Raw genomic sequence first — 24,256 nt, 5'->3', positions numbered from 1 at the left:
CAGGCTGGTGGGACCCGCTGGAACAGGAGCTGGGCGGGCACACAACCCCAGTGCCACCTCCAAAAGCCTTTCGCCTTCAGTTTTGGGGTTATTCTGATAAATCATTTGGCCATAAAAATTCTCTCCCTGCACTCATTCGGCCAAGGAGGGCACAGCTGGGAGAATCGTTTCTCTCAGTGGCACGAGAGCAGCCTTTCAGGGTAACGTTGGAGGGAGGAGGCACCCCTGTACGATCCCGCTGCTCTCATCTTCTTCATGGGACAGACTCACCCCAAAAATATTTTCAGGCAATGGGCAAATAAGTTTGTGTGGCTTTGGGGGAGACTCAAGTCTTCAGCCACCAGCATCACCCTAAACACCCATTTCAGCGTTTCCAGCTGCTTAAATGGATTCTCTCCCAGTTCCAGGGAAACGCTCTCCCCCCAGCATTTGTCTAAAGTACTTTTTTCCCCTATAGGTGTTTGCTTCTGGAAGAAAATGCTATGATTGTAGAGAATTGGGAAAATAAAATGAGCTTCTCTGCATGCAAAGCCCAGATGTTGCTATCCTGGCCCCATGCTGTGACACGGCACTCCTGCTCCCGGCTCAGGAGAGCAGCCAGGGGCTGTGACCCATGTCCCACCGCTGGAGAGAATAAAATTGCCCCCGAAGTACCCGACGGCAGAACCGTCCTCCCATTTCCTTTTCGCACCATCCCACCACCATGAAAGAAAGAGGCAATTTCAAGCACTTTGAGAACACGCATGAGAAATGTTCAGACATTTGGCTTGAGAATTTAACCCATCCTCTGGAGCTGGAGAGGGAAAAGCAAAGAGTTTTGATTTTATTTCAAGGCAAATCTCCAGCGGTGAACATGCAGTGTGCCAGGCATGGTCTGCAGAGACCTGTACAGCTCATGCTACAGAACTGGCTCAGCACCGGCGAGTTAGCAAGAAAAGCCAGGGAATTTCTGTGGGGAAGGCATCCAGCTATGAACCCTGCCCTCCTCCCGCGGGCACGAGTTAATTAGGGCTAATTTGCAAGCAGACAACGCAAAACGAACCACTCTTGATCATGCACGGGAGAACGAGCTGCTCAGGGGCGGGCAGACGAAACCTTCCTGCAGTGAAACATTTGCGTTCAGGGCCTGGGAAACTGAAGAGTGAGAGAAACACATCAAGAACCGGACAAAGAAAAAGCCAGGCCCCTCGCTGTGTCCCGTCCAATAAACCCCAGGCGAAGAGCCCCCACCCCACGCGGGGGATGCTGAGCCCTTTAGGGAGCGAACAACCCGTCACTCCTGAGTGCTGAGGACCTGCCCGAGTAGCGGCTGGACCAGGAGCTTAAAGCTGTGCCTTCTGCTCAGACTTTTGAGGGCCTGGAGTAAAGAATTTGAGCAAAAGCCATTTCATCCTCATGCTCAACACATCACTGGCACAGCAGCGAGCAGTTGTGGGAAACCACCGCCGGTGGAAGCGAGATGCTGATGGCTGGGCAGGGGGTGCCTGGCACAGGGCTTTGGAGATAAGGAGGACACTGAGATGAGCAGATGTCGTATCGAGCAGCTGTGATGAAAACAGCTCTTCTAGGATTAAATATCTGGTACAGAGCGGAACTGGGGTATGAAGCCACAATATGGTAGTTTGGGTCGATAAATTCAGCTACACACTAAACTGAGTGATTCAACTCACCTTCGCTGTCAAACAGCCCGTTTACTCCAGGGGTAACGATCTCCTTCTGGGCAACAAACGGGAAAAGGCAGCAGCCAGCACTGCAAGGAGCCGGCACGAGTCTCTGCACCGCTAAGGAGAGGCCAGGACACAGACCTCGACCCTCGGGAGATGCAACTTTCTCACCGCCACCCATGCCTCTGCTCTCCCTTCCCTTCGTTACCAAATGAGAATAATGGCAACGCCTTTGGTAAATGCTTATCAGGCATCTGTAAGAGCACAAACCACAGCGTGCCACTCTCACGCCGGTCGCCAACGCAGAGGATGGGCTTCATCCGTAAACGTGCTGTTCTTTTAAGGAAAAAAAAACATGTGGTGGGGAGACTTTGGAGGAAAATAGAGATTTCACCATTTCCCTCTGCCAGATAATTCTGGTTACCTAGGAACAGACACACTTCTCTAATGCGGCCAGTTCTTCTCATCAAGCACAGGATGAGCATTTATTGTCTTGTGATCAGGAGAAAAACATAAACAAAACCCAGAGCTCCACAAGTGACATGAAACATCGCACACATACACGCCACATGATGCCGAACAAAACCGGGAGCCAGGTCCAGGTTAATTGTGTTAAGAAGTCTTAGAAATCTAATGTAAACATTTAAAAACATACAGAGGAGTCCAAAAAAATAAGCCACAGTAGTTCAGGCAGCGCGTTGAGTCAACTTTCTGGAATTACGGTTTCTGGCATCAAAGAGGATGGAGGGGGGATGAGGGATCTGGCAGATCCCACCCAGAGAGGTTCGACAGAGCTCTGTAGAGACCTCCAGCAGTGACTGCTAATGGGGTGCGATTCTGGTGTCCAGCTCTAACCATTTTGGCGGGCAGGCTCCTAATCACCCTTCTGCTTGCATCAAGCATTTTCAACATGACTCAACGTGGGTGCTGCAAAACAGCCTCCCAGATTATCCAAGGGGAGAAAAAAAATAGAGAAGCCAAGCATGGAGTCCCCGGCAAGGCTTCTTCTTTTGGTTCCTTTGAAATGTCCAACCTGACACACTAAAAAAAAAAAAAAAAAAAAAAAAAACCAGACAGATACCAATTGCTTTTGAAAAATTTTGGCAAGAGGCTGAGGATAGCGAGGGGCAGGGCTGAAGGGAGCGTGATACACGGGTGCACCATGTTTTGGTTTCCAGGCACAGCCAACATCGCGTTTGGCCCCGTTAACCTCCCCTCGCTCCCCTGTAGTGCAATCGTATTTCCAGGGAGTTAACCGACAGGCAGTTCTTTTATCACTCTCTGATGGCAAGCGACAAAGAACACTTAAAATCACACATGCGACAAAGGCACCTAAAAGCTTGACAACGCGATCAGGTCGTGTTCTGTTAAGAAGGCTTCAACCGCTCGTACTTACAAGCACATTGTACACTCGCAAGAAAAAAAAAAAAACCTCGTGTTTGGAGCACATTAAATAGCCCAGACCCAGCAAACGGCTGGTTCTGCAGCAGGGCATCAGTGTTGCTTGTAAACTGAAATTCAGGGAGGCTCTGCCCTCTGATTCATGTTTGCTTTCGCTTTGGCCCTAGTAATAAAGGTGTCATGCAGACTCCAAGCTGTACTTCACTTAGTATTTACAGTATGACACAGGAAAAGTTAATAGAGCAAATGGGAAGTTCTGCAGGGGTGATGCAGAAGGAAGAGTTCTCCTTCGTGAACTATTATTTTATTAGATAAGGCACATATAGAGACAGTTTTCAAAAGATCACTTGCAAATCAATTCCACCTAGCCAGGACAGCCTCCCTGTCCCTTGCCAGGAGCCAATTTTGTTTTCCAGTTACTCAGTGTGAATTTGGAGTGACTCCACTTCCACCATAACATCTCCAGCATCCCATCCGCCAGCCGGCCAAGCTCTGGGGCTGACCGAGGGGGTGCCCAACACCTCCCGGCTCTGGGGCTGACCCAGGGGGTACCCAACACCTCCCAAGTCCCCGCGGTGGAGCACTCTGTCCTTCACAGGATCGTTGGCTAAAACTTTCAGAGCCAAAGACTCTGAACACTCACTCCTTATAAAAATATTGGGAACTGACCTCCCAGTTTTGACAGGTTTGAAAAAATTCACAGCAGGCCGTTGAGGGAGAAGAAAAAACTGCAGCCTTTGCTGCTTGGATCACTGCAGGACACGGGGGAATTGGATGGCTCAGGCTACAGGAGTCCTGATGTACACACACAGAATGGAGATGAAGGACGAGACGGATGCTAGCTCTCAGGGAAAACAATCCCTCCCAACAGCTTTATCCTCTCTCTAGCCGATTCTGGGAGAAAGGCAAAAATCTCTCTCTCCCTGCTTGTACCTGGAAGGAAAGCGCTGCTGGCTACACAGCCGCAGACCTGGTCTGCGCCGCTAGCATCAGTTACGAGGACTAACAAGCTTTCCTTGGTCTACCAGACCCCACTGCATAACATCTGGATTTCAACTACATCAGCAGAAAGGAGAATTAAAACTATTCATTGTAACGGAATTCCTCCCAAACCACATCGGGGCCCCAGATCAATAGTTATCTTGCATCCGGCTACTGGCTGGGAGCCCAGAAAAAAGGGTGTCCCAATGGGGCCAGGTGTGTCCCAAAGAGCATTTGTTGGGTCAGCACAAAACCTGGATGGAAATTAGATGGTGTAGAGATCTCGTGCTGCCTACCTCTAACAGGGTGAACATCCCCCAGGTAGCCAGCTCCAAAGCCCAGCTTTCCAATAGTTTCCCGTGGGCTTTGAATCAGGCTTTTAGCGAGCAATCATTAACCGAACGAGATGAATCTGCACCTTTGAAGCACACAGATCCAGCAAAAACTTTTGGTAGCAGAGAAAGCAAGGCTTCTAGCATAACAAAAATCCTAGCCAGACAAATGAGGACTCTTGCGGACTTCACATCTGAACAACGCTCACCCACAGCAAGCACCGCTATCTAAAGGATTCTTCACCAGAGAGTGCAAGCAAATGAGGTTGTGGACTTTACAAATACCTTTGATATCACTAGTACCAAATAATTTAGGTGTCGCATTTCCCTTAGAGTGAAAAATTCCAGATTATTCATCCAGGAGAGTAAACACCAGTTGCTACTAACGCTCTGATTGTGTTAGTTACAATTAGAGACGACTTGGCAGCGTCCTGTGTGTGTGATGAAAACTAAGCAGGGAGGCAGGAGAAGGAGCAATCGCGGTAGTGTTCATCGTCGTGGGGAAGTCAGCCTTGTCCACATCTGGTCATGAGAGGATTCCCTCAAGCCAGGGCAGTGAATGGTTGGTTCCTCAGTCTGTGATGAGGCAAATACTGGTAACTCAACACAAACAAAAAACTTTCCGATATGCCGTGCAGAGCTCCGGAGGTGGCGAGGGCTGACAGCACGTATCTTCTGCGGTGATGAGCAGACAAAAAACAAAAAAGTCCCCAAGATGACTGGGGTGCTTGGCGGGGGCGGGAATGCAAATGATCTTTTCAAATAACAATAATAAAAAGACCAAAAAGAAGAGAATCCAGGCAGTTTGCAGCTGTTGCTGCTTAAGGCCATTGGTTTCCCGGGGGATAGTTGGGCACTGTGGGATACTCTGGCAGGCTGTTCCCAGAAAAATTGTTGTACTGGGCCTCCCTGCTGGGTGGGTTCCTCCACGTGCCACTGTTCCACTCGTCCTGAGCTTTCTGAAAGCTTCCACCACCCCCTCGGTAGATTTTATGTACCTAATGAATGAGAGAGAGAACAAGAGAAAAACCAGTAACAGGCACCCAAACCTCCTCCTTAGAAGAGCTACAGTCACTTTGTTACTGTATTGTGTGTTTGTTCCTCTCTCTCTGTAAAGAACTGTATTTCTAAGGAACAAAAGCACTAAAAAGGTAATAATATAGTGAACAGAGGTGCAAATAGATAATATCAACCCAAGACTTCGACCCATTTCAGCCGGACTCCTGGGATTCAGGTTGGGAATCCCACAGCAAGGCAGCCAACCCCGGCCAGCGGGCTGAAACCTCTGTAACACTGACACTGCTGCTTCAGCAGGGCTTCTGTCTTCTCTCCTCCTCTGCCACCAGTCTACCAAAGCTTTCCAGACAGTCCTACTTCCAAATCTTTATTTCTGCAGAGAACCGAGGACCACTTCCCATCCGGCCATACAGTCCCCACTGCAGGCCACCTCGAGATGCTTCACCTTTACCATCAATGACCATCCCCAGGAGCAATGAAGTGCTTCAAGTGATGTAAAGGAACATCGCCACATGAAATGGTGACGACACTCAGCCCCAGCTGTCTTGTGTTATCCGGATTTGTCCTCTAGATACTCTGAGAGACACCAACTGACTACACTGTAAAACCTGTAAAAGCAGGGATGGCTTACGGTGGCTGCTCAGCTGCCCGTTCACATTATTGCAGCATGAATTGTGGATACTCCAAGGCAGAGAGACATCTGAAACACCTACCCTTAAAATGCAGATGAGCATTGCGACCGCCGACATTGTAAACATAATGGCAGGAAACAGCATGAACACAGCAGCTGCCACATTGGTGCTGAAGAAAGTAATGGCTGCCAGCCATCCGCTGGAAGAAATAGAAAGAAAAAAAACAATATAGCCCCCTTTATAAGTGTCCTTATTATAAGAAAAACTGTTTATTCACACCCAGAAATTACCAGGCAGCTTTAAAGCTCTTGAAAATTAAAAGAACAATGAAGAAAATGGACAGAATTAAATACAGGTATTTCTCCAAGACCTCAAATCTCGCTTGCCAGCATCCCTCGCTAATCCAGTCTCAGTCCTTTAGGGGACTGCACAGACTTTGGGAAGAGAAGATTTATTCCCAAGGTGCTTTTGGTTGTGCAGAGGTCGAGTGTCTAGAGACCGGGACTGGGACCAGGGAATAGGATTTCCACTGCATCTCTATTCCTTTGATGGCAATAACCAGGTAGGGCAACTGGAGAGCAGAGCACTTAAGAAAACAAAATGCTATATGGAGTGCTGGGACTTTCTATTATTTGTAGTTTCAGCAGGAATTGCTCCCAAGTCTCTAGAGACAGAAAGTTAAAATGCCAAACAATTATAACATAACCAGGGACAGACACTAAAATGCTCCCATTTATTTTAGGACGACTCTCACAATACGTGCTCTATAGGCCAACAGTGAGTCATCACACACTGCTCACCATGTGCTGCGAATAATTTGAGGGCAATGCTAAGGGAGGATCAGATGAATCTTGAAACTGGCTGGTTAAATGGTAAGAAGAAATGGACGTTGTAGGAAGGTGCTAAAAAGAACTAGCAAGTGAAGGTACCCGGCTCCTGCCAACACAAGAACTCTTGCAATAACCAGCAATGGGAACAGAATTGTGCACTCCAGAATTGTGCCACAGAGGAAAACAGAAAGCTTCTTCCCCTCCACCCCACACAGACTCCCACCAGTTTCTCAAAAGTTGACAGAAACAGCCCGTAGCCTGAAGCTCTCAGGCAACGGGAGCCGAGGGCTCAGGTATAAGGCTGTAGGAGCATCCTGCTTACCAAGCTCCCCATCCAGAGAAACCAATCGCCTGCAGGATCGTCAGAATAAACTGCGCGCCAAAGACGAAGAAAAAGGCCATAAAATTGAACGAGCTGTCCGACCTGTGAAGGGAGAGAGGAAGTTAGGGGGAGACTGGCACCTCGTGTTACTTCACGCTGATGTGTGACCCCATCACGTACAAACCCTCAAACGTGGTATCTCCGAAGAGATCCCTCTACAGCTGCATACTTTGAAGGCGACTCCTCTTTCCCTGGCAGTTGAGAGCACACAGATCCATCAATCATCAGCACCGAATCTCTTCCAGTAAGCCTGGTTCCTGCAATTGCTCTACCCAAGTAATCGCATATACGATGACACACGAGGAGAGGCCATGTCCTGCAGAACACAGTGCCCAAATCGTTTCTTTCACCAAATATCTGAAGACGGCACAGCCTCACACCTGCGCAGCTCAGCACTGGCAAGGAGGCACAAGGGGGCCTGAAAAACGGCAGGCAGAGTTTGCCCACACGCTAAAAGTGACCATTGAGCATGAGAATTCCAGCTGGGAATGTCTCAGTAGCTGCTCGTCATCACACTTACACACCCACGGTCAATAATGCAGCACTGGGACACGGCAGGAGGAGAATCAGCCACATGAGAAGCGGGTGGTGCCCTGGCTGGGGAAACGCAGGAGCATGCTTTCACACCACTGCGGGCTCCACACCTTCAGGACGTACAGGTTGAGAGGGTCCCGAATATGTGAGGTCCTTTAATCTATGCAGGTATAACAGGCAGCACGAATATGATCCCAAACAAGACGGCTGACAGGTATCTTCACGGTCTCTCCGCCATGGGTGCACAGCACAGTCTTGCCCAAGTTTTGGCTCTGCCATAGAACTGCAGCAGAGCATCTTCATCCCATTAAACCAGCTACACTGATGAGCCAGCCTCTCACTGTAAGCCCAGGCACATCTACAACTCCCCACATTATCGTTTTTTAATGCTACAAATGATTCCCATCCTCTCAGGAACTCAAAGGGCCCAGATCCTCCTAGAAGCTATGCTAAGGCACATTGAAGACGTGGAGGTGATTCGAGACAGCCAGCACGGCTTCACCAGGGACAAGTCCTGCCTGACCAACCTAGTGGCTTTCTACAATGGAGTGACAGCATCAGTGCACAAGGGGAGAGCTAGGGATACCATCTACCTGGACTTCTGCAAGGCCTTTGACACGGTCCCCCACAACATCCTTCTCTCTAAGTTGGAGAGATATGGATTTGATGGGTGGACTGTTGGGTGGATAAGGAACTGTCTGGATGGTCGCATCCAGAGGCTGGTGGTCAAGGGTTTGACGTCCAGATGGAGAGGGGTGACAAGTGGTGTCCCTCAGGGATCCGTACGGGACCGGTGCTGTTCAATGTCTTCATCAATGACATAGACAGTGGGATCAAGTGCATCCCCAGCACGTTTGCCAATGACACCAAGCTGAGTGGTGCAGTTGATGTGCCAGGGGGATGGGACATCATCCAGAGGGTCCTGGACGAGCTAGAGAGGTGGGCCCGAGCAAACCTCATGAAGTTCAACAAGGCCGAGTGCAAGGTCCTACACTTGGGTCAGGACAATCCTTCGTTATCAATACAGGCTGGGGGCTGACGTGATAGAGAGCAGCCCTGCGGAAAAGGACCTGGGGGTACTGGTGGATGAAAAGCTGGACATGAGCCAACAATGTGTGCTTGCAGCCCAGAGGCCAATGGCATCCTGGGCTGCATCAAAAGAACCGTGGCCAGCAGATCCAGAGAGGTGATTCTCCCCCTCTGCTCTGCTCTGGTGAGACCCCACCTGGAGTGCTGTGTCCAGCTCTGGAGCCCTCAGCACAAGAAGGACATGGACCTGTTGGAGCGGGGCCAGAGGAAGCCACAAAGATGATCCGAGGGCTGGAGCACCTCTCCTACAAGGACAGGCTGAGACAGTTGTGGGGATGTTCAGCCTGGAGAAGAGAAGGCTCTGGGGAGACCTTCCAGCCCCTTCCAGTCCCTAAAGGGGCTCAAAGAAAGCTGGGGAGGGGCTGTTTGCAAGGGCATGTAGCGACAGGATGAGGGGAAATGGTTTTAAACTAGAGCAGGGCAGGTTTAGATGAGACATTAGGAAGAAGTTCTTTACGCTGAGGGTGGTGAGACACTGGCCCAGGTTGCCCAGAGAGGGGGTGGAGGCTCCATCCCTGGAGACATTCAAGGCCAGGCTGGATGAGGCTCTGGGCGACCTGGTCTAGTTCAAGATGTCCCTGCTGACTGCAGGGGGCTGGACTAGATGGCCTTTAGAGGTCCCTTCCAACCCAACACATTCTAGGATTTACAGAACAGATTTACAAAAAACACTTCAGTTGCTTATGAGGCAGCTTGGTGCAAGGGGGGGTTTACAGAAGAGCTCCAGTCATTCCAGCTCCTGCTCAAACCCTGGAAGTATTTAAGCGGCTATTATTGGAATTATTAATATCTTAATGTTTATCAGTATTATAATTCTATCCCCTAATGCCTACAGAAGAGATGAGGGAGGCAGGACCCCCAGGCTCTGGAGAGGTCAGTGCTGTGGAGCCTGGCTAGTCTGGGACAAGCGGAAAAGCCTCCAGCCAGACCCCTGCCGCTCTGAGCCGCGTGCTGCGACCTTCCATTACCTTCCATCTTCCCTGGCCACAGAGATGCTGTGAAAGAAACGTGCCATCCCTGGAGCATCCTCACGACCCTCCCCCCCGCCACTTAAAATATCACCTCAGAGTACAGCAATGTGAAAGAAATACTTTAAACATGGGCTGTTCACAGTAGTGCCTGTCATAATCCAATTAACAAGGATTAAGCTCGAAGCTGAGCCTTCAAACAGACTTTCGCAACTACGACCTGAAAGGGCTGGAGGAGTCTTCATTTGAAAGGATATGTGGGAATTAGTGAGGATACACAGAAAAGGTGATTTCTGATCCAGCTTTCTGGTGCAGATTTGCAACAGCTTTGCCCTAGCGCCAAAGCTCTGCAGCTAATTTAATTTTGGATGCAGATGTATGACGAAGGTTTTACGAAAGCATCCTCGCAGGACATGATACCAGTGTTGAAGGGTTGCCCCTTCCCAGAAGCAGCACAGCCAGTGGGTCTGACCCGGCTTTCCTGAATCACGACTAGCTGCGATCCCCCACGGAACAGCGCTGCCCCACTGCAATGTTTTCCAAGCCTCTTCTACAACTGATGGCAAAGTCAACGCTCTCTGGGCTTGCCAGTCTCTCCCTACGGCTTATTCTTTTTTTAACTGTAGAAGTCTTTACACAGGGTACCCTCAGGGACCTTTCAGTATTCAGTTGCATAAACACATACAAACAACATTAAAGAAATAATTAGAAACGGTCCTTGTGAAGCCCAGAGGAGGTCAACGGTGAGGAGTAATTTTTCCCAGACTTCAGAATGGAAACTGCTCTTTGAAGAGAGCTCTGGCCGGCACTTGGAGGCCCTCGGGCTTCTGCACTAGGGATGGGGACAAAACCCCAGCCCCAGAGGGCAAGAGTTCAGAGCTGGTACTTTCACGTCTTTTAAAACTTTCAGATGAATCCGACCCAGCGGCCTTCCGTTTCCATCAGAAATAATCCTCTCTGTACTCCATGATGTAGAATCACAGAATGTGTTGGGTTGGAAGGGACCTCTAAAGGCCATCTAGTTCAACCCCTAGTTGGACTAGGGTCTGTACAACACTGATGCCGTTGTAAGCACCACCATTAACTGCCCAGTGTTGTTATTATACAAAGCGTAAATTTGGAAGAGCATTTAAACAACTAACTTAATCTGTGCTAAACAGACAGCACCCACCTGCCAACTCCCACTTCTATCGACTGCTTTTGCCGTTCTCTAACCCGACTCAGCACAGAATCTGGTGAATAATAAAAATCCCGCGCGTTCTGGTAACAGGGAACCAGAAAGAGCTTCACCTTCACCCCTGACTGGTGCGTGGGGTCTGCTGGTGACACGCAGTGTGACGCCGGGCAGGTCCCTCCCCTCCTCTGTGCCTCCTCCCCCTGCGGCAGGCTGGAAACTGCTCGGGACCTTCACGGCTCTGACAAGCATTATGCATTAATGTCTGAATAACGCCTCGTGATCCACAGCAAGCATGAGCAAATGCAAATGTTTATTAATTAAAGTGAAAATGGAGGATGGCTTTAAATATTTGTGGAGTTTCAAGAAGGGCTCGCTCCAGGGAACTGCTTTTATCTAAAAAGCAAAGCTGCCAAGCTCTCAAGTATCTAGAGACAAAAAAACCAGAAGAGTTCTCAAAAACTAATAACTTAATAGTCTTCCATCAAAATAAGCCTCAATGAAGCTTTACCAAATTAGTATCTATCTTAATGTTATACTGATATGAGGGTGCTGCTAAGCCTGAAATATTTAAGTAAAACGTGAATTTCATCCTCAAACAAATCCTCATAGCAAACTACTCGCTGCTGCTCACCTCCAATCCTAGGCAGGTGACCCTCAGTCCTACATCTAACATTTAAAAGTAGCCGCATTCTTCTTCATCTCAAAAGTAAACAAGACATTCAGACATCAAGCCCTTAATCTTTATCCCAGACAGAGAGATCTCCATAGGGGCACTTCCCAGTAACAACACATCTCTCTCCCACAGGAAACCCAAACAAAACTTCCCCGTGGGCTTCTACTTACCGAAAGGCTTTGTAGGCAGGTCGGAACCAACAGACGTAGCCGCAGGGGCTGAAGAGGATAAGCCAGAGGATGGCCAAACCAAAATTGACCCCGTAGCCTCCTCCGATCCACCACGCCAGGCAGGCGATTATATTCACTACCAGCGTCATGCAGTAAACTGTTAAGAGGGCAGAGGAAAGAACGTGAGGCTGTGCAGCTGCACGTCTGTGCGCAAAAAGGAAACAAACGCCCGGTCCTGCAAATAGGAAGGGTCCACGCTGCAGTGGGAAACTCGAGCCCAATAACGCGGGGGCCAGCAGCACGGGGACATCCATCTCCCTCTTTTGGGACCTACCAAAGGATGGAGAGCTGGGTAGCGACCGATGCGACCAATACAAGACTCAGGCCAGCATTATTAAGAATTACAAGCAAGGTTCAATTCCCATTTGTAGCAACACCCCGTTATGAGAGAAGAGCAGTGTAAAACGCTGCCCTGCACCCATCCTCCGTACGACTTTGGTCTCCGCTTGCTGAGGCTGCCTCGGGAGCTATTACAGAGCCAGCTCAGTGCCTTGCGGGCTCGCTCTCTGCTTCCCTGGGCCTCTGAGGAAGCCTGCGAGTTAGCTTCAGGGCTTGTAAGTGCTGCCTCGAGCGAGGGGATAAGCAAACTCCAATCAAGCTGAGAACACGGGACCACAGGGGTGGCTTAAAGGCCCTTTCACATCCCTGTTCCTGCCACTTGGATAAAAAGGAACCATTGACAACAGCCCCCAGAGCACACCAGTGCTGCGCCAAGGAGATGTGCGTGAAGCGACGCTGCTCCCCCTTTTCCCTGGAGCTCAGCATCACTGCAAAGGGGGGGCTGCAGACTTCCTAGCGTCCACAGGCTGAGCTCAGCCCCCATGCCAGGGGCTCCCCGCTTTCCCCTCAATACTCCAGGGACTCCCTGCACGTCCCAGGCTCTGCCAGCGTTGAAGAGGCTTAGGCCAGTTACAAGCTCATACTTTGAAAAACAGTCGGCAGCTCTTAAAAAAACTTTGCAGTAACCTGTACCAATTAGCACAGACAAAGAGAAACCAGAAGGCAGAGGGTCCAAACACAAACGACCCTTCAGTCCTGCCTGGTGACGAGCTCACAGCACCACTTTGGACCCCGGTCTCATTTATTCAGTCAAAATTACATCCCAGGATGTCTCTTCGCCCGTGGTAAGTGAACAAGCCCTGCCCATTCCTTGCTTCACTACCCGCCGTGGCTCTGCCGCACGCCTGCACATCACTGCCTCGGTCCTCTGACGCCCGACGCCAGCCTGGCCTCTCCCGACTCTTGGCGCAGACCCACCTGCCTTCACGCTGCTGAACAGCTCCAAAGTTGGGTGGTCATAAAAAAATATTGACAACACAGTCAGGAGAATTTAGCGTGGAAAGCATGCGAGCCCAGCCGCTGCTTCTGACACACAAACTACGTGAGAGTTAAAATAAAAGATTGTTTTACTACAAAGAAAATTTCTTCCGAGTAGCTAACAACAAGGCTTTATACGCGATGGTTTGGGTCTATCTTAATATTGGTGGGAAGAAAGAATTTTAATTATTTAAATTTAATTTATACAGTGATTAGCTGCAGTTCTAATTTTTCTTTTCAGAAGTCATTTACTCTCTACAAAAACACCCCAATCACCAAGCCAGGAGCATCCATAAAGTTTTGAGGAACTTCTGGCTCTCCCTGCGTGTCAGGCAGGAGTTCGTTCTCCAGTAGTGGGAGCTCTGGTACAGGTTTCCCCAAACCATCATCCACCTTAATAAAACATCCAATTAAAGTAATGAGCATTCAACTTTCCAGTGATGACTTCGGTGTTTCTATTTTTAACACCGGCCTTTTCTTGTTTACCGCTTTCCCTCCATATGTGTCTCTCTCTCCATCCCATCCCAAAAAGTCGGGGAGAGCCCAAAAGCAAGCGTGGGCAGCCGGAAATTTTAAAACTCCTGGTGAAAATGCCAGGTCTTCTCCAGCCACGCCTTGACTAGTTGCCCAAATGGCTGGCACCTTTCCAGCCTGCCATTAACTTGACTGAGGGACGCTCTGTTTGGGGAGAGCCGCAGACAAAGGCAGCTTTACAGCGTGCAACATTTAACCAGTTAGTCTGAAGGGACAAGCAGTTTCTTCAGGCAAGAAAATTACAGAGCTCATTTCAGCATCTCTAAATAACAAAAGAACAATGGAGTGATAGATTACGCTATTATTTATGCACACAAATCTCTCTCATACACACATCCTATGCATCTGGAAGAAAAGCCATGCCACCAAATGCATATCTGGCAGAAAACAAGCTTTCCTTCAGTGAGGAGGGTAAATAGGATGACAAGCATTTAGGGGGAAAAAAGATAAGCAAGGCAAAAAGATTTTTAATCTTCCAAAGCATTCCCTGTGGTTCTCTAGCCCTGCCGCACCATTTTTCATCTGACTTCATTCCTTGGAGAAGAATGGTCAATATTCATTACTGATTTTTTGAACGGCTGAGCCAGCCGGCACGAGCCCAGAGCCAGGAGGTCTGTTCATACAGAGCATCGGCAAATCACCAGCTGTGACCAAGAGGATCAGCGCCTTCTCCAGCAGGACAGGGAACCTTCTGCAGGCTTACGGATAGCTGCAGAAGAGACGGCACACGGCTAGAAGACACTGCTTCGATTGGGAAGGGAAATCTGTGGATGGCACAAACAAGGGGGAATTCTACCCTTCCTATAGCGAGGTGGGGAGACAGGTAGCAAGCATAAAAGCCACGTTTATTTTCTTGCCTAAAATTCTCCTGTTCATCTTATTTTAGGCCAATTGGGAATTACTTTAAGAGTTACGTTTTGGGGAGTAAAACGTCACTTGCATTAATAAAGGATTCAAATGTGGTCTGCTTTTTTCCCCCTCAGATTTACTAATAGACTTTTCTAGCACTGTTACTCTCTTCTTTCTTCAACAGCTGCTCTGTGGCAAAGATTTAAGGTGTGACAACTTAAAATTTGGGCATAAAGTTATAGTACAGTATTCTATGAGGAATATTGTTTCTCATCAACTAATTGCAGTCACAACTTTAAAGCACATGAGTCATTGAGATGTATGGTCTGCTACCACACATACATGTTTTCCCAGCACAGGTTTCTTATTCAACTTACAGATCCAGACGTGGTAGATTCTCTTCACCAGAGACTGATAATCGATGGGAATTTCATCAGCAAAATTCTGGTAGAAACATGGTTTCAGAGGGATAAACTTGGGGAGCGGTGGGAAGTTATTCACCTTTTCTACAACGCAGAACACAGACATTAGCTGAACGCAGAAGCATTACCATATGGCTGAGCAGGCGTAATACCCTCCACACCTTCCCCACACACACCCCCGGGCATCAGGGTCGAGGGGACTCCTAAGAATCAAAAGCGAAACCCATCGCCAGCTCTGGCCATTCATCTCCATCCTCACCAAACACCTCGTTCTCCTTCCTCGGCAGCGGAGAGGACACTTAAACTAGCACATGCAAAGCTTAGAGCAAGGAATAGAAACGAGCTAATGAGCAACACGTGGATTCAATCCCTTTACTCATCAGTGTGAAGCTGTGCAAAAGGCACTGCAAGACAAAAAAACCTGAAAGTAAGCTCCAGGATGAAGTTCCCCAGGAAGTGGGGAGAGGCCAGCAACATCTGGGGGCGGGGGGGGACAGGCTGCACGGAGGTTTTTAATTACAACCTCTCCGAAAACCAAAGCCAGAGGAAAGGCTGGCCATTATCCAGCCAAGCAGATTTACCTACAGACACAAGCTCTGCACAGCCAGGCTCGCCGGCGCGTGGTGGCAGGGATGTCCCTGTCACAGTAAGGAAGGGTGCCTTCGGAAAGCACCTCCCAAACTGGAATTTAGTACTTGGATATCATCCAGTTCAGGGAAGGCACATCAGATGTCAGGCATGATTGTGTTGTGACAAGACGCATGAACGTACCCTTTTTTCTTTAACAGACACGTTTTTCCTGTAAGGTTAAGCCCCAGCAAAAAGAAAAAAAACCAAACCCACCGCATTCAGATACAATAAATCAGCAAATGCTGACAAAAGCATGGCATGGTGAAGAAAACCTTACCTTAGTAAGAAATTGTGTTTATAAATCAAGTAATTAAATGCCTAAATCCTCTGTGTTTAAGCTGCTGTCAGCTTCTAAACAGATGCGCAGATTTGTCGGTGTATCTGTGTGTGCCTGGATGTGCGTTTCTACATGTTTGGGAATGTTTGCTCTTGCCTTCCAGTGCTGATTAAAGTTTGATTCCAGGGCATTGTGACTAATTGTCTCTAGTCTACTTCAGCCCCAGTAAACAGAATTAAAAACAACCAGAGGAAGAGATGAAGAATGTCCTGGGAAAACCTCCAAATGGCACAGAAGATGAGAGGAAATGTCTGAACAAGAACTGTCAGCGCAAGAGTTCCCCTTCTCTTGCCATTATCTCCCTGTGAGAAGACATTTCGCAGGAGCAGCTTCCTAGCTTCATTTGAAGGTTGGCAGGGAAGGAGCTAAAGCTGTAAGCCAGGCTTTAGGAGAAAAAAGGCTTTACTTCGTGCAAAGGAAAGACATCTTTTCACACAGAAAATACGGTGCGGATAACACCCACTGTGAGTACACCAGAATTAAATATGGAATAATGTCTGAAGTCACCAGCTCAACTTGTTGTTTCATTAGACTTTTCCTCATAAAAACAAATATTAAGTCTTCTGCCCCTCCTCGCCCATCTCCTCTAAAAGCATTTAACATTAGTTCAGGTGCCCTTTAAAGCTGGTATTCATTACTGGATAACACCTACAGCCCATCACATGTACTTCCGATGTCTTGCCGCTTTCAAAGTCCATAGGAATTTGGACTTCTTAGGACTTATTTTTTTGTTTGCTATAAACACCTCCGGAGCTTTCTGCTGGACACTCTGTCTCAGCAGCCTACAAAAGGACATAACAGTGCTGGATCAAAGGAAGGGAAGAGGGCTCCGCTTTTAAAGCTAACGAGACAGCTCTCTAGGAAAGTCAATAAGACCAAGATTAACCGACCACAGTAAAAGCAGATTCTCTAACAATCTGGGGGGGTGGAATTTGAGGGATGAGGAAAATTTTGTTCTGTCCCTCTTCAACAGCCGAAGCTGCAGGTAGTTACTTCGGTTCTGTTCTCTTCTCTTTCCTCTCTCCTACAGTCCAGCTCTGTCGTGGGCAGTAGAGCTGCTGCCAGCCTCTACTGCAGAAGTTCCCAAATGGTGGGGCCAAAACCAACTGGCCAGCTGGGCACAAGCCGCTGCAGTTTGTTATTTTTCAAGCTCACAACATGCTCCAAGTACTTCCACACTTGTTTGCTAGGTACACAAAGATCGGGATTACACCTCTTCTCTGTGGCTGCCCAGCTGCAGGCAGCCAGATGACCACTTTTTCCCACCCAGAGACCCTGTAGTTTTCAACTGTTCTGGGTTACTTCCAAGAACAGACAAAAGAAATCAAAGGAAAATATCCCCTTTCATGTCGGACCGCATAGCTTGGAGTGCTACAGCACTCCCGTTGAGGCATGGATCAACACAGTAGATCAGCAAGCACAACCCGTGCTTTCACAAACTGAACTGTATTACCAACGAACAGCAGCTGTATGCAAGTCCCTGGCCCTCTCTTATCTTAAAAAGGTTGGGAGGAATTGTGCTACTAATGTCACCAAAGGTAAAATTAAGATGTATCAATATCAGTAGTACAGCTAGGAACGCTGTGGAAAGCTGTTTAGCCTCCGTAAGGCAGGAATTCTTCTCATATACTTTTTTGTGAATAAATTCCATCCTCACAGAGCTTTCAAACGAGTCACACCTTTAGGGGCAGAACAGTAACCCCAGCTGACAAATCTGCAGTGGATGCAGCATAAAAGTGAATGTGACCAAGGCAAGAAAAGAGAAGTAGCTGAAGAGCTTTCGGGATCTCCAAGATCTCAGGATGGGATGCATGTCACATACTTGATGCGTTACAGCCATCACAGCACGCTGAAAAAACATTCTCTGAAACCTGTCTCCCTACATCGCTGTATTTTGAGGTGCTCTTACCTGCCATTTCTATTAGGAGTGTTCCCTGGTGAAGGTTCAGACAGATTGCAACAGATCTAGTGGAGAAAGAAAAGCAGGTCAGCACATGTCACGAACCAGTGCCCCAAGAACCTCCTGGGTTCGGGACTCTCTCTGGCACAGCGTTTGACAGACTACAAGCCCAGGCTCCCACTACAAACCAGTTGTCTCCAATTGCCCAAAGTAGACACGCTGGAACCTTTCAGAAGGGATCACTGTTTCTCCTTGTTCATATAAATCTCCACCTGGTAGCATCTCATTCAGCACAACCCCACTGTCAACCACTTTTAAGGCTTGGATTATTCAGCAGCAAACAAATGCGCTCGTAGCGGTACCTGGCAAAGGCTGAGGACGCGGAGGCAGCTGCTGCCAGAACACGGGGACCTCCCAGCTGCAGCCAAACAAGCCGAGGCAGCCAGGTCTGGGTGGGACCCAGCACAGGGCATGCATCGGAAGAGAAATTTGTAGGAGCTCACCAGACTCAATGCCTCATTTAGGTGCCGAGATGATTCGTTGGCTTCTGGCTCTCTGCAGACTTTCCCAGCTGCTGAAACAAAGAGATGGGCACTGTTAGCTGGGAAGTAAACTGCTGTTCAAAATAAATAAATAAATAAAAACAATCAGCTGGTACACAAACCCCAGTGTCCCTCATTATTTTAATAATTGTGCATAACCCTTCTTAAAATGCAGGTTCATTCTTTCTGTTACCACCATTGAAAACAACCGTAATTCTGGAAGAATCGAATCCTGTAAAGTTTACTCAGCGTCAGCCGTGTTGCTGATTTTGGCAGAACCGATCACACAGATGAAAGAGATGTCTGTGCTCAGCTTTGATTCTACCCTCTTTTCCGTTAAGGATAAAAACACCCCGTGCCCCCAATGCAAGAACAGAACACCACAAAACAACCCTTTAAACCACCACTGCAGGGTCTGACAAAAGTTATCAAGACGAAGGAAGTCTAGACTAAAAACTGCCCCGACAAAAACCCAACAAATACCACAAGCTGCTGCCAGCACCGACAGCAACCGCAGTGCCCGGGTCAGAATAGCTGCGTTGTACCCAAAGCCCTCAGGATTTACAGCAGCTCGTTTCCCTTTTCTGCACCTCTGTGCCGTCCCGCGCGCCCTGCGTATGGTCTGGAGGTTGCAGAGTTTACACTGGTGCAATTATTTTGTTGGGGTTGCATTTAATTTCCCTTTTAAACGAGCTACACTGGCACAGTCCTTGGTGGAGAGAACGGCACTCTAATAAGCGCGACCTGCACAGGCAGCTTATTCTTGCTGTACGTAGAGATGCAGTTATATACATCTACATCGAGAAGAACATATTATTTTGCTTGTACCAGACTGAAGAAAGCAACAGAGTGGGGGCAGGAAAGTCCTGAGCTGCTCAGGGCTGGGACTCCCTGGTTAAAGGCTCGCACAAGGGGCCCCGTCGCGGCTGAAGCCTCCGGGCTTTCCCACAACACAGACGTTACCCAGTCTCTGACAGGCGTTTTATAACCTATGATTTAGAAGTGGAAGCATTTTGCTTTGCCTTTTTTAAACGTGTGAATAGAAAATAAAGTATGAAGACGGTTCAGAATACAATTAAAACTCCACCCCACCCATTTGCAGCTGCTCCCAGCTGAGATCTGTAAATTTTGGGGCAAGAGCAAATGACACACAAACACTAGTTACACGAATGCACTAAGAGAACAGACTCTCACTGAAAGACGAGCAGATGAGTAAGATCCACCTTCAGAAGAGGAATATTTAGTTCACGCACTCCAGTGCCAGTGTCTCGCAGCTGCAGAGCGGTGGGAGGCGTCAGTCTATCCCACTGGAAAAGGGACCAGAAGGAAAAACCAAGGGACACCTTCCTTGGCTTGAGGGGGCCATAGTGGCCAAACAGTAGCTCTCCTGAGCCCCCCCTTCTCAAGAAAATAATTGTGGTGAAGCTGAGTGGCTTCAACTCAAATAAATAAGTAAATAAACAAACAAACAGAGAAAGCAGCATTCTGGTGATCCACTCCCTTCACATCTTCCCCAGTTGTTCTCATTTACCTGCTCCTTTCCTAATAAATCTCAGCCATGGTTTAATGCTTTGAAGACAAAGTGCATTATCACAGAAAGAAGCTACGACAGAAACTACTGAATATTTCTCTCTCCGTCAACCTTTGCTTTTATGAGTAACCTCACAGAAGTTCCTGGCACAACAACTGTCATTTCCCTACAGAGAGATGTGTTTTGGAACTGCAAAGCAGCATTAAGAATATTTCTTTTTGCAAAGACAAGCACAAGTGACCAAGTTTTACACTGAATAATCAGTTCCTGAATCACTGACCTTCCACTGGTTCAGCTGCACTGAGACCCCAGCCCAGCTCCCGGGGAAAGGAAAGGGAGTTTTCCCCCACGGACACCGACACCAGCAAGCTTGAACCTTTCGCAGGCATGAATTTAAGACTCCAGGATCCAACCCAATGCTATTTTTGTTCAGTGCTCCGAGATCCACTTGCACAGGAGTCGCTGTATTCATACCTCCCCAGCTCACCGCTTAATTTGGGCAGGATTTCTGCAAACTCTTTTTAATTGCAGGGTCTTGGGATAACAGGCCTCAGATGTACAGTCAAGGAAAAAATCTTGTGGCTAATAAGCGATGACGTTGCCCAGCTCGGATGGTCAGTGGGGAAAACGTCACTGTGCAGCCTAAACATCCTCCAGTCAGGCTCCAATAGTGAGATCCTGGCATAAGGAAATAGATTTGCAGCAAGTGCCAATAAACGGGTACATAAATGGGTATCAACAAACCACGTGAGAATTTGTGCAAGATGACAACACATAAAATAAGCTATTCACCGTAACATTTGCAGTTTAATTGGGAATAGATAAAACCCAGCATCTCGCACTCCACTGCAGAGATTTCTTCATGTATCATCCAGTATTTGGGGAGGGAGGAAAAAACCACCCAAGCTAAGGAAACCGTGGTGTGAAGCGAACTTCCTTTTTCCACTGTGGTCATCCACGGTCAGTGAATAACTCCAAAGTTTACAGTCCAACACACATGACTCACAAGAGCCCACTGGAGACAGTCGGAGCTTTTCTTCACCAGTGTTTCAAAGACAGAACTGCCTTGTGTCATTTTAAGAGACATTTTCCTTTTAAACCAAGACGCGTATGCAAGCAGCGCTGTTTTTTCTAGGCAGACAACAACATGATTACTTTCAATGTGACTTCGGTGTGAAACACGTTTCACCATCTCAGATTAGGGAAAAATTTGGGAAAAAATACCTGTGTCAATCTGCTTGAGGCACGCTGCATGACTGCATGTATGTCACTGTTTTGGCCCCTTGTTTGATATAAAATTTGTTCTACCTAGGTTACAGTAAATAGTTTTAAAAGTTTCAGTTATTTCTCACTACTTCCTTCTCCAAAAAGAGAGAAGGGTGGTAAGGGAAATAAATAAAGGACAGGCCAAAGGAGGAGTCCTGACACGGAGGTGGGAGAGCTGGACTCATTTCTGCTTTGCCATAAACCCACACTAACGCCAGATTCACGGGACACCGGCTCCTCTCGTGTCATCTGCAGATGTCCCAGCCAAACCCAGAAGAATCCGACATCCTAAGCTTTTCATCCAGCAAAATTCACCAGCTTCTGAAGTCTTGCTTTAGGGTATTTTCTGTACCGCTTTTATACCTTCATTCCGCTACGATAACTGTAGCGAGGCCTAGAGCTTCCATGCAGATCTGTACTCAAGGGTTTAATCTCGAGCACTTTGCCGAAAGCAAATAGAGGGGCAGGATCCGTACGTCACGGCAACGACAGAAGAACTTGCCAACACTCACTCGTAAGACAATGACTTCATGATTCGAGCACAAGTGGAACGAGAAGACCTGGGCACAGCACGCAACTGCTGGAAGTGGTCTGAGCTCACCCCTCCGGTGAGGGCTATCACCAGGGACCAGGCTTTCAGACCACTTCACGCTGCGAGCCAGCAGACCCCAGACCTTTCAGAAGAGCAAGTGGCCTATAAGCAAGGACACCCCGCAGGGATCTAGGAGACTTGGATTTGAAACCACCAGCCTTGGCAGGGAATAACGTGTCCTCCAGTGCTCCTGAGACAAGCGAATGCCTTGCTCATACGCCTCTCCAGTTGCATTTAAAGAGAAAGTGGTGACTCTGCACTGGTTTTAAGAGGAAATGATGGGTTTGAGTCTCATTCAGACGTCCAACTCTTATCAGGAACTTCCCAGAGAGCCCAAGGCAGCAGAGGTCACTCTGCAAGGCACCAAAATGCTCAGCTCAGCACTATGAACCTAGACTTTGTATAGCTGATACAGTTTGCTTTTGACAGTGTTTCCTCTCCACACCGTGCATGGACAAGCCAGCGGAGCAGGACACTGCCCCTCCAGCGACGCCAGCGCAATGCAATGCCGTGCTTCAAATTACATGGGGTGACCAAACCAGCCAAAAAATTAATTCCAAAAGCTGCCTAGCATGACCAGTGAGAATGAGGAAACTGTTTATGGCAGCACTGCTGCTGAGAAACGCACAGGGAGCAATAAAGGTAGCAAGGGTTAGCCTCCTCCCACGTCAGTCCAACGGACACTGGGGACACCCGGCTGTACAGAGGATTTTGCTGCTCCCCTCCTCCATCCTGGAGCTGGTGAGAAAGCACAATCAGAAGCAATTGCCCTCAGGTGTCTCCCAGCCTGTTTACACAGCCACATCTACTGCCACAGCAGATGGGCAGAAGCCTTAATTTAGGTACTACGGACAAATGCTGACTTTGGTATGACCGCTTCCAGAAGTAAATCGTGGCTCTCAAGGCCAGAACCACAGAAGGCTCAAGAGAAAGCACAGAAACACGCATGTTCAGGGCACAAGCCTATTCCACCACTTGTCACCTACTTGGATTGGCCTCATAGAAGACCTGGGCTGCGAATAGTAGCAACAACATTAGTTGGCCCAGAATAACACTAAAAGGAAGATAAATTAATCTGTCAATTACCTACCTAATTTCTAACTCACTGCTCTCTTCATCACAAGCTCAGATGAGTTTCTTGAGCTAGTTAATGCTCACAAAAAACTAAGACCAGAGAGGGGGAAATAAAATTAGAATTAATCACAGAATGATCACAGACTGGTTTGGGTGGGAAGGGACCTTAAAAATCACCCAGTGCCACCCCCTGCCCTGGGCAGGGACACCTCCCACCAGCCCAGGTTGCTCCAAGCCCCCTCCAACCTGGCCTTGAACCCCTCCAGGGACGGGGCAGCCACAGCTTCTCCGGGCAACCTGGGCCAGGGGCTCACCCCCCTCACAGCAAACAATTTCTTCCTCAGCTCTCATCTCACTCTCCCCCATTTACAATGAGGAAATCGATCTAGTAATCTAAATCTACCCTCTTTACAATGATAATGTCCGCGATGTATTGAGGGCAGTATGTGAAAGCACTGGTACGCAAACCACCCACGTCCAGAAGCTTCATCCTCGCTCCTCACAGCTCCTGGACGATCACTTCCATGGACTCCCCCAGCAGGAGCCGTGCAGCCGCCCTGTGTCCCCCTGCCCCGGCCTCAGCCCCTCGGCTTGCCCTGCGCTCCCCGGGCAGCCCCCGTGATGGGGACAGTGGGGACAGAGGGGGATGGAGGGGGGCGAGTGGCACAGCCGGAGTGCTCGGATCAGCCCCGATACACCCGCCATCGCGCTCCGGGGGGGGCACGGACCCCCCTCCCCCCCCGCCGGCACACGCTGCCCCCGACAGCGGTTCCCAACGGGGCTGACCCCAATCCCGGCCCCGCCGGGTGCTGGCCCCGATTCCTCCCCACACCCACGCCGCCCCCCTAGACCTGTCCCCAAAACCTCCCCGACACTCCCTCGCTGTCCCCAGGGCTGTCCCCGTCACACCCCCGAGCCCCCTCCCCGAGCAGGCCCCGTTACACCCCCAGGGCCGAGCTGGCCCTGTCACCCCCGGGGCCGGGCCCGCCGCACTCCCTCACGGGCCCGCAGCTCTCCCCCCTCCCCGCCGCCGCCGCCGTCGTCGTCGTCGTCGTCGTCGTCGTCCCCCAACCCAGCCTCGCTGTCCCCCCCATCCCTGTCCCCATCCCCCGGCACTCACCGTACCCACCTCTAGGCGCAGCGGCCGCAGCCCCGCTCCCCCAGGCCCGTCGCGGGGTGCGCTGGGAAATAGAGTCCGGACAATGGCGGCCGCCGCCGTGCTCCCGCCACCGCGGACTACACTTCCCAGCGTGCCCCGCGGTAAGCCCTCGTCACGTGAGGGGGGCCACCGACCGTGGGGCGGGGAGTTGAGTCCGCTACGGCGGCCGGGAGGGACAGAAATGTGGGCGGCA

At 49.2% G+C, this 24,256-nt stretch overlaps 1 protein-coding gene across 8 annotated transcripts; it reads right to left on the bottom strand.

The window, feature by feature from the left end:
- Positions 1-2,116: 2,116 nt before the first annotated feature.
- On the bottom strand, positions 2,117-24,122 carry SCAMP4 (secretory carrier membrane protein 4). Of its 8 annotated transcripts, none has more exons than XM_063357803.1 (8): positions 24,034-24,122; positions 18,403-18,470; positions 17,909-17,964; positions 14,988-15,116; positions 11,851-12,007; positions 7,180-7,281; positions 6,109-6,226; positions 2,117-5,376 (listed from the first exon to the last, which is right to left on the bottom strand). In XM_063357803.1, exons 3-8 carry the CDS (start codon positions 17,913-17,915, stop codon positions 5,200-5,202), a joined length of 690 nt encoding a protein of 229 aa, XP_063213873.1. In that variant the 5' UTR covers positions 17,916-17,964; positions 18,403-18,470; positions 24,034-24,122; the 3' UTR covers positions 2,117-5,199. The 8 variants fall into 8 exon arrangements, with proteins under 8 accessions (XP_063213873.1, XP_063213874.1, XP_063213876.1 ...); XM_063357804.1 differs by having other exon boundaries at positions 18,403-18,473; positions 24,034-24,102; XM_063357806.1 differs by having other exon boundaries at positions 18,403-18,473; positions 24,025-24,079.
- Positions 24,123-24,256: the final 134 nt, after the last annotated feature.

This window comes from Chroicocephalus ridibundus, chromosome 22, assembly GCF_963924245.1.
Source record: "Chroicocephalus ridibundus chromosome 22, bChrRid1.1, whole genome shotgun sequence".
NCBI lineage: Eukaryota > Metazoa > Chordata > Aves > Charadriiformes > Laridae > Chroicocephalus > Chroicocephalus ridibundus.
Note: the sequence above shows the minus strand (reverse complement) of the source record. Positions and strands in the feature narration are given on the sequence as shown.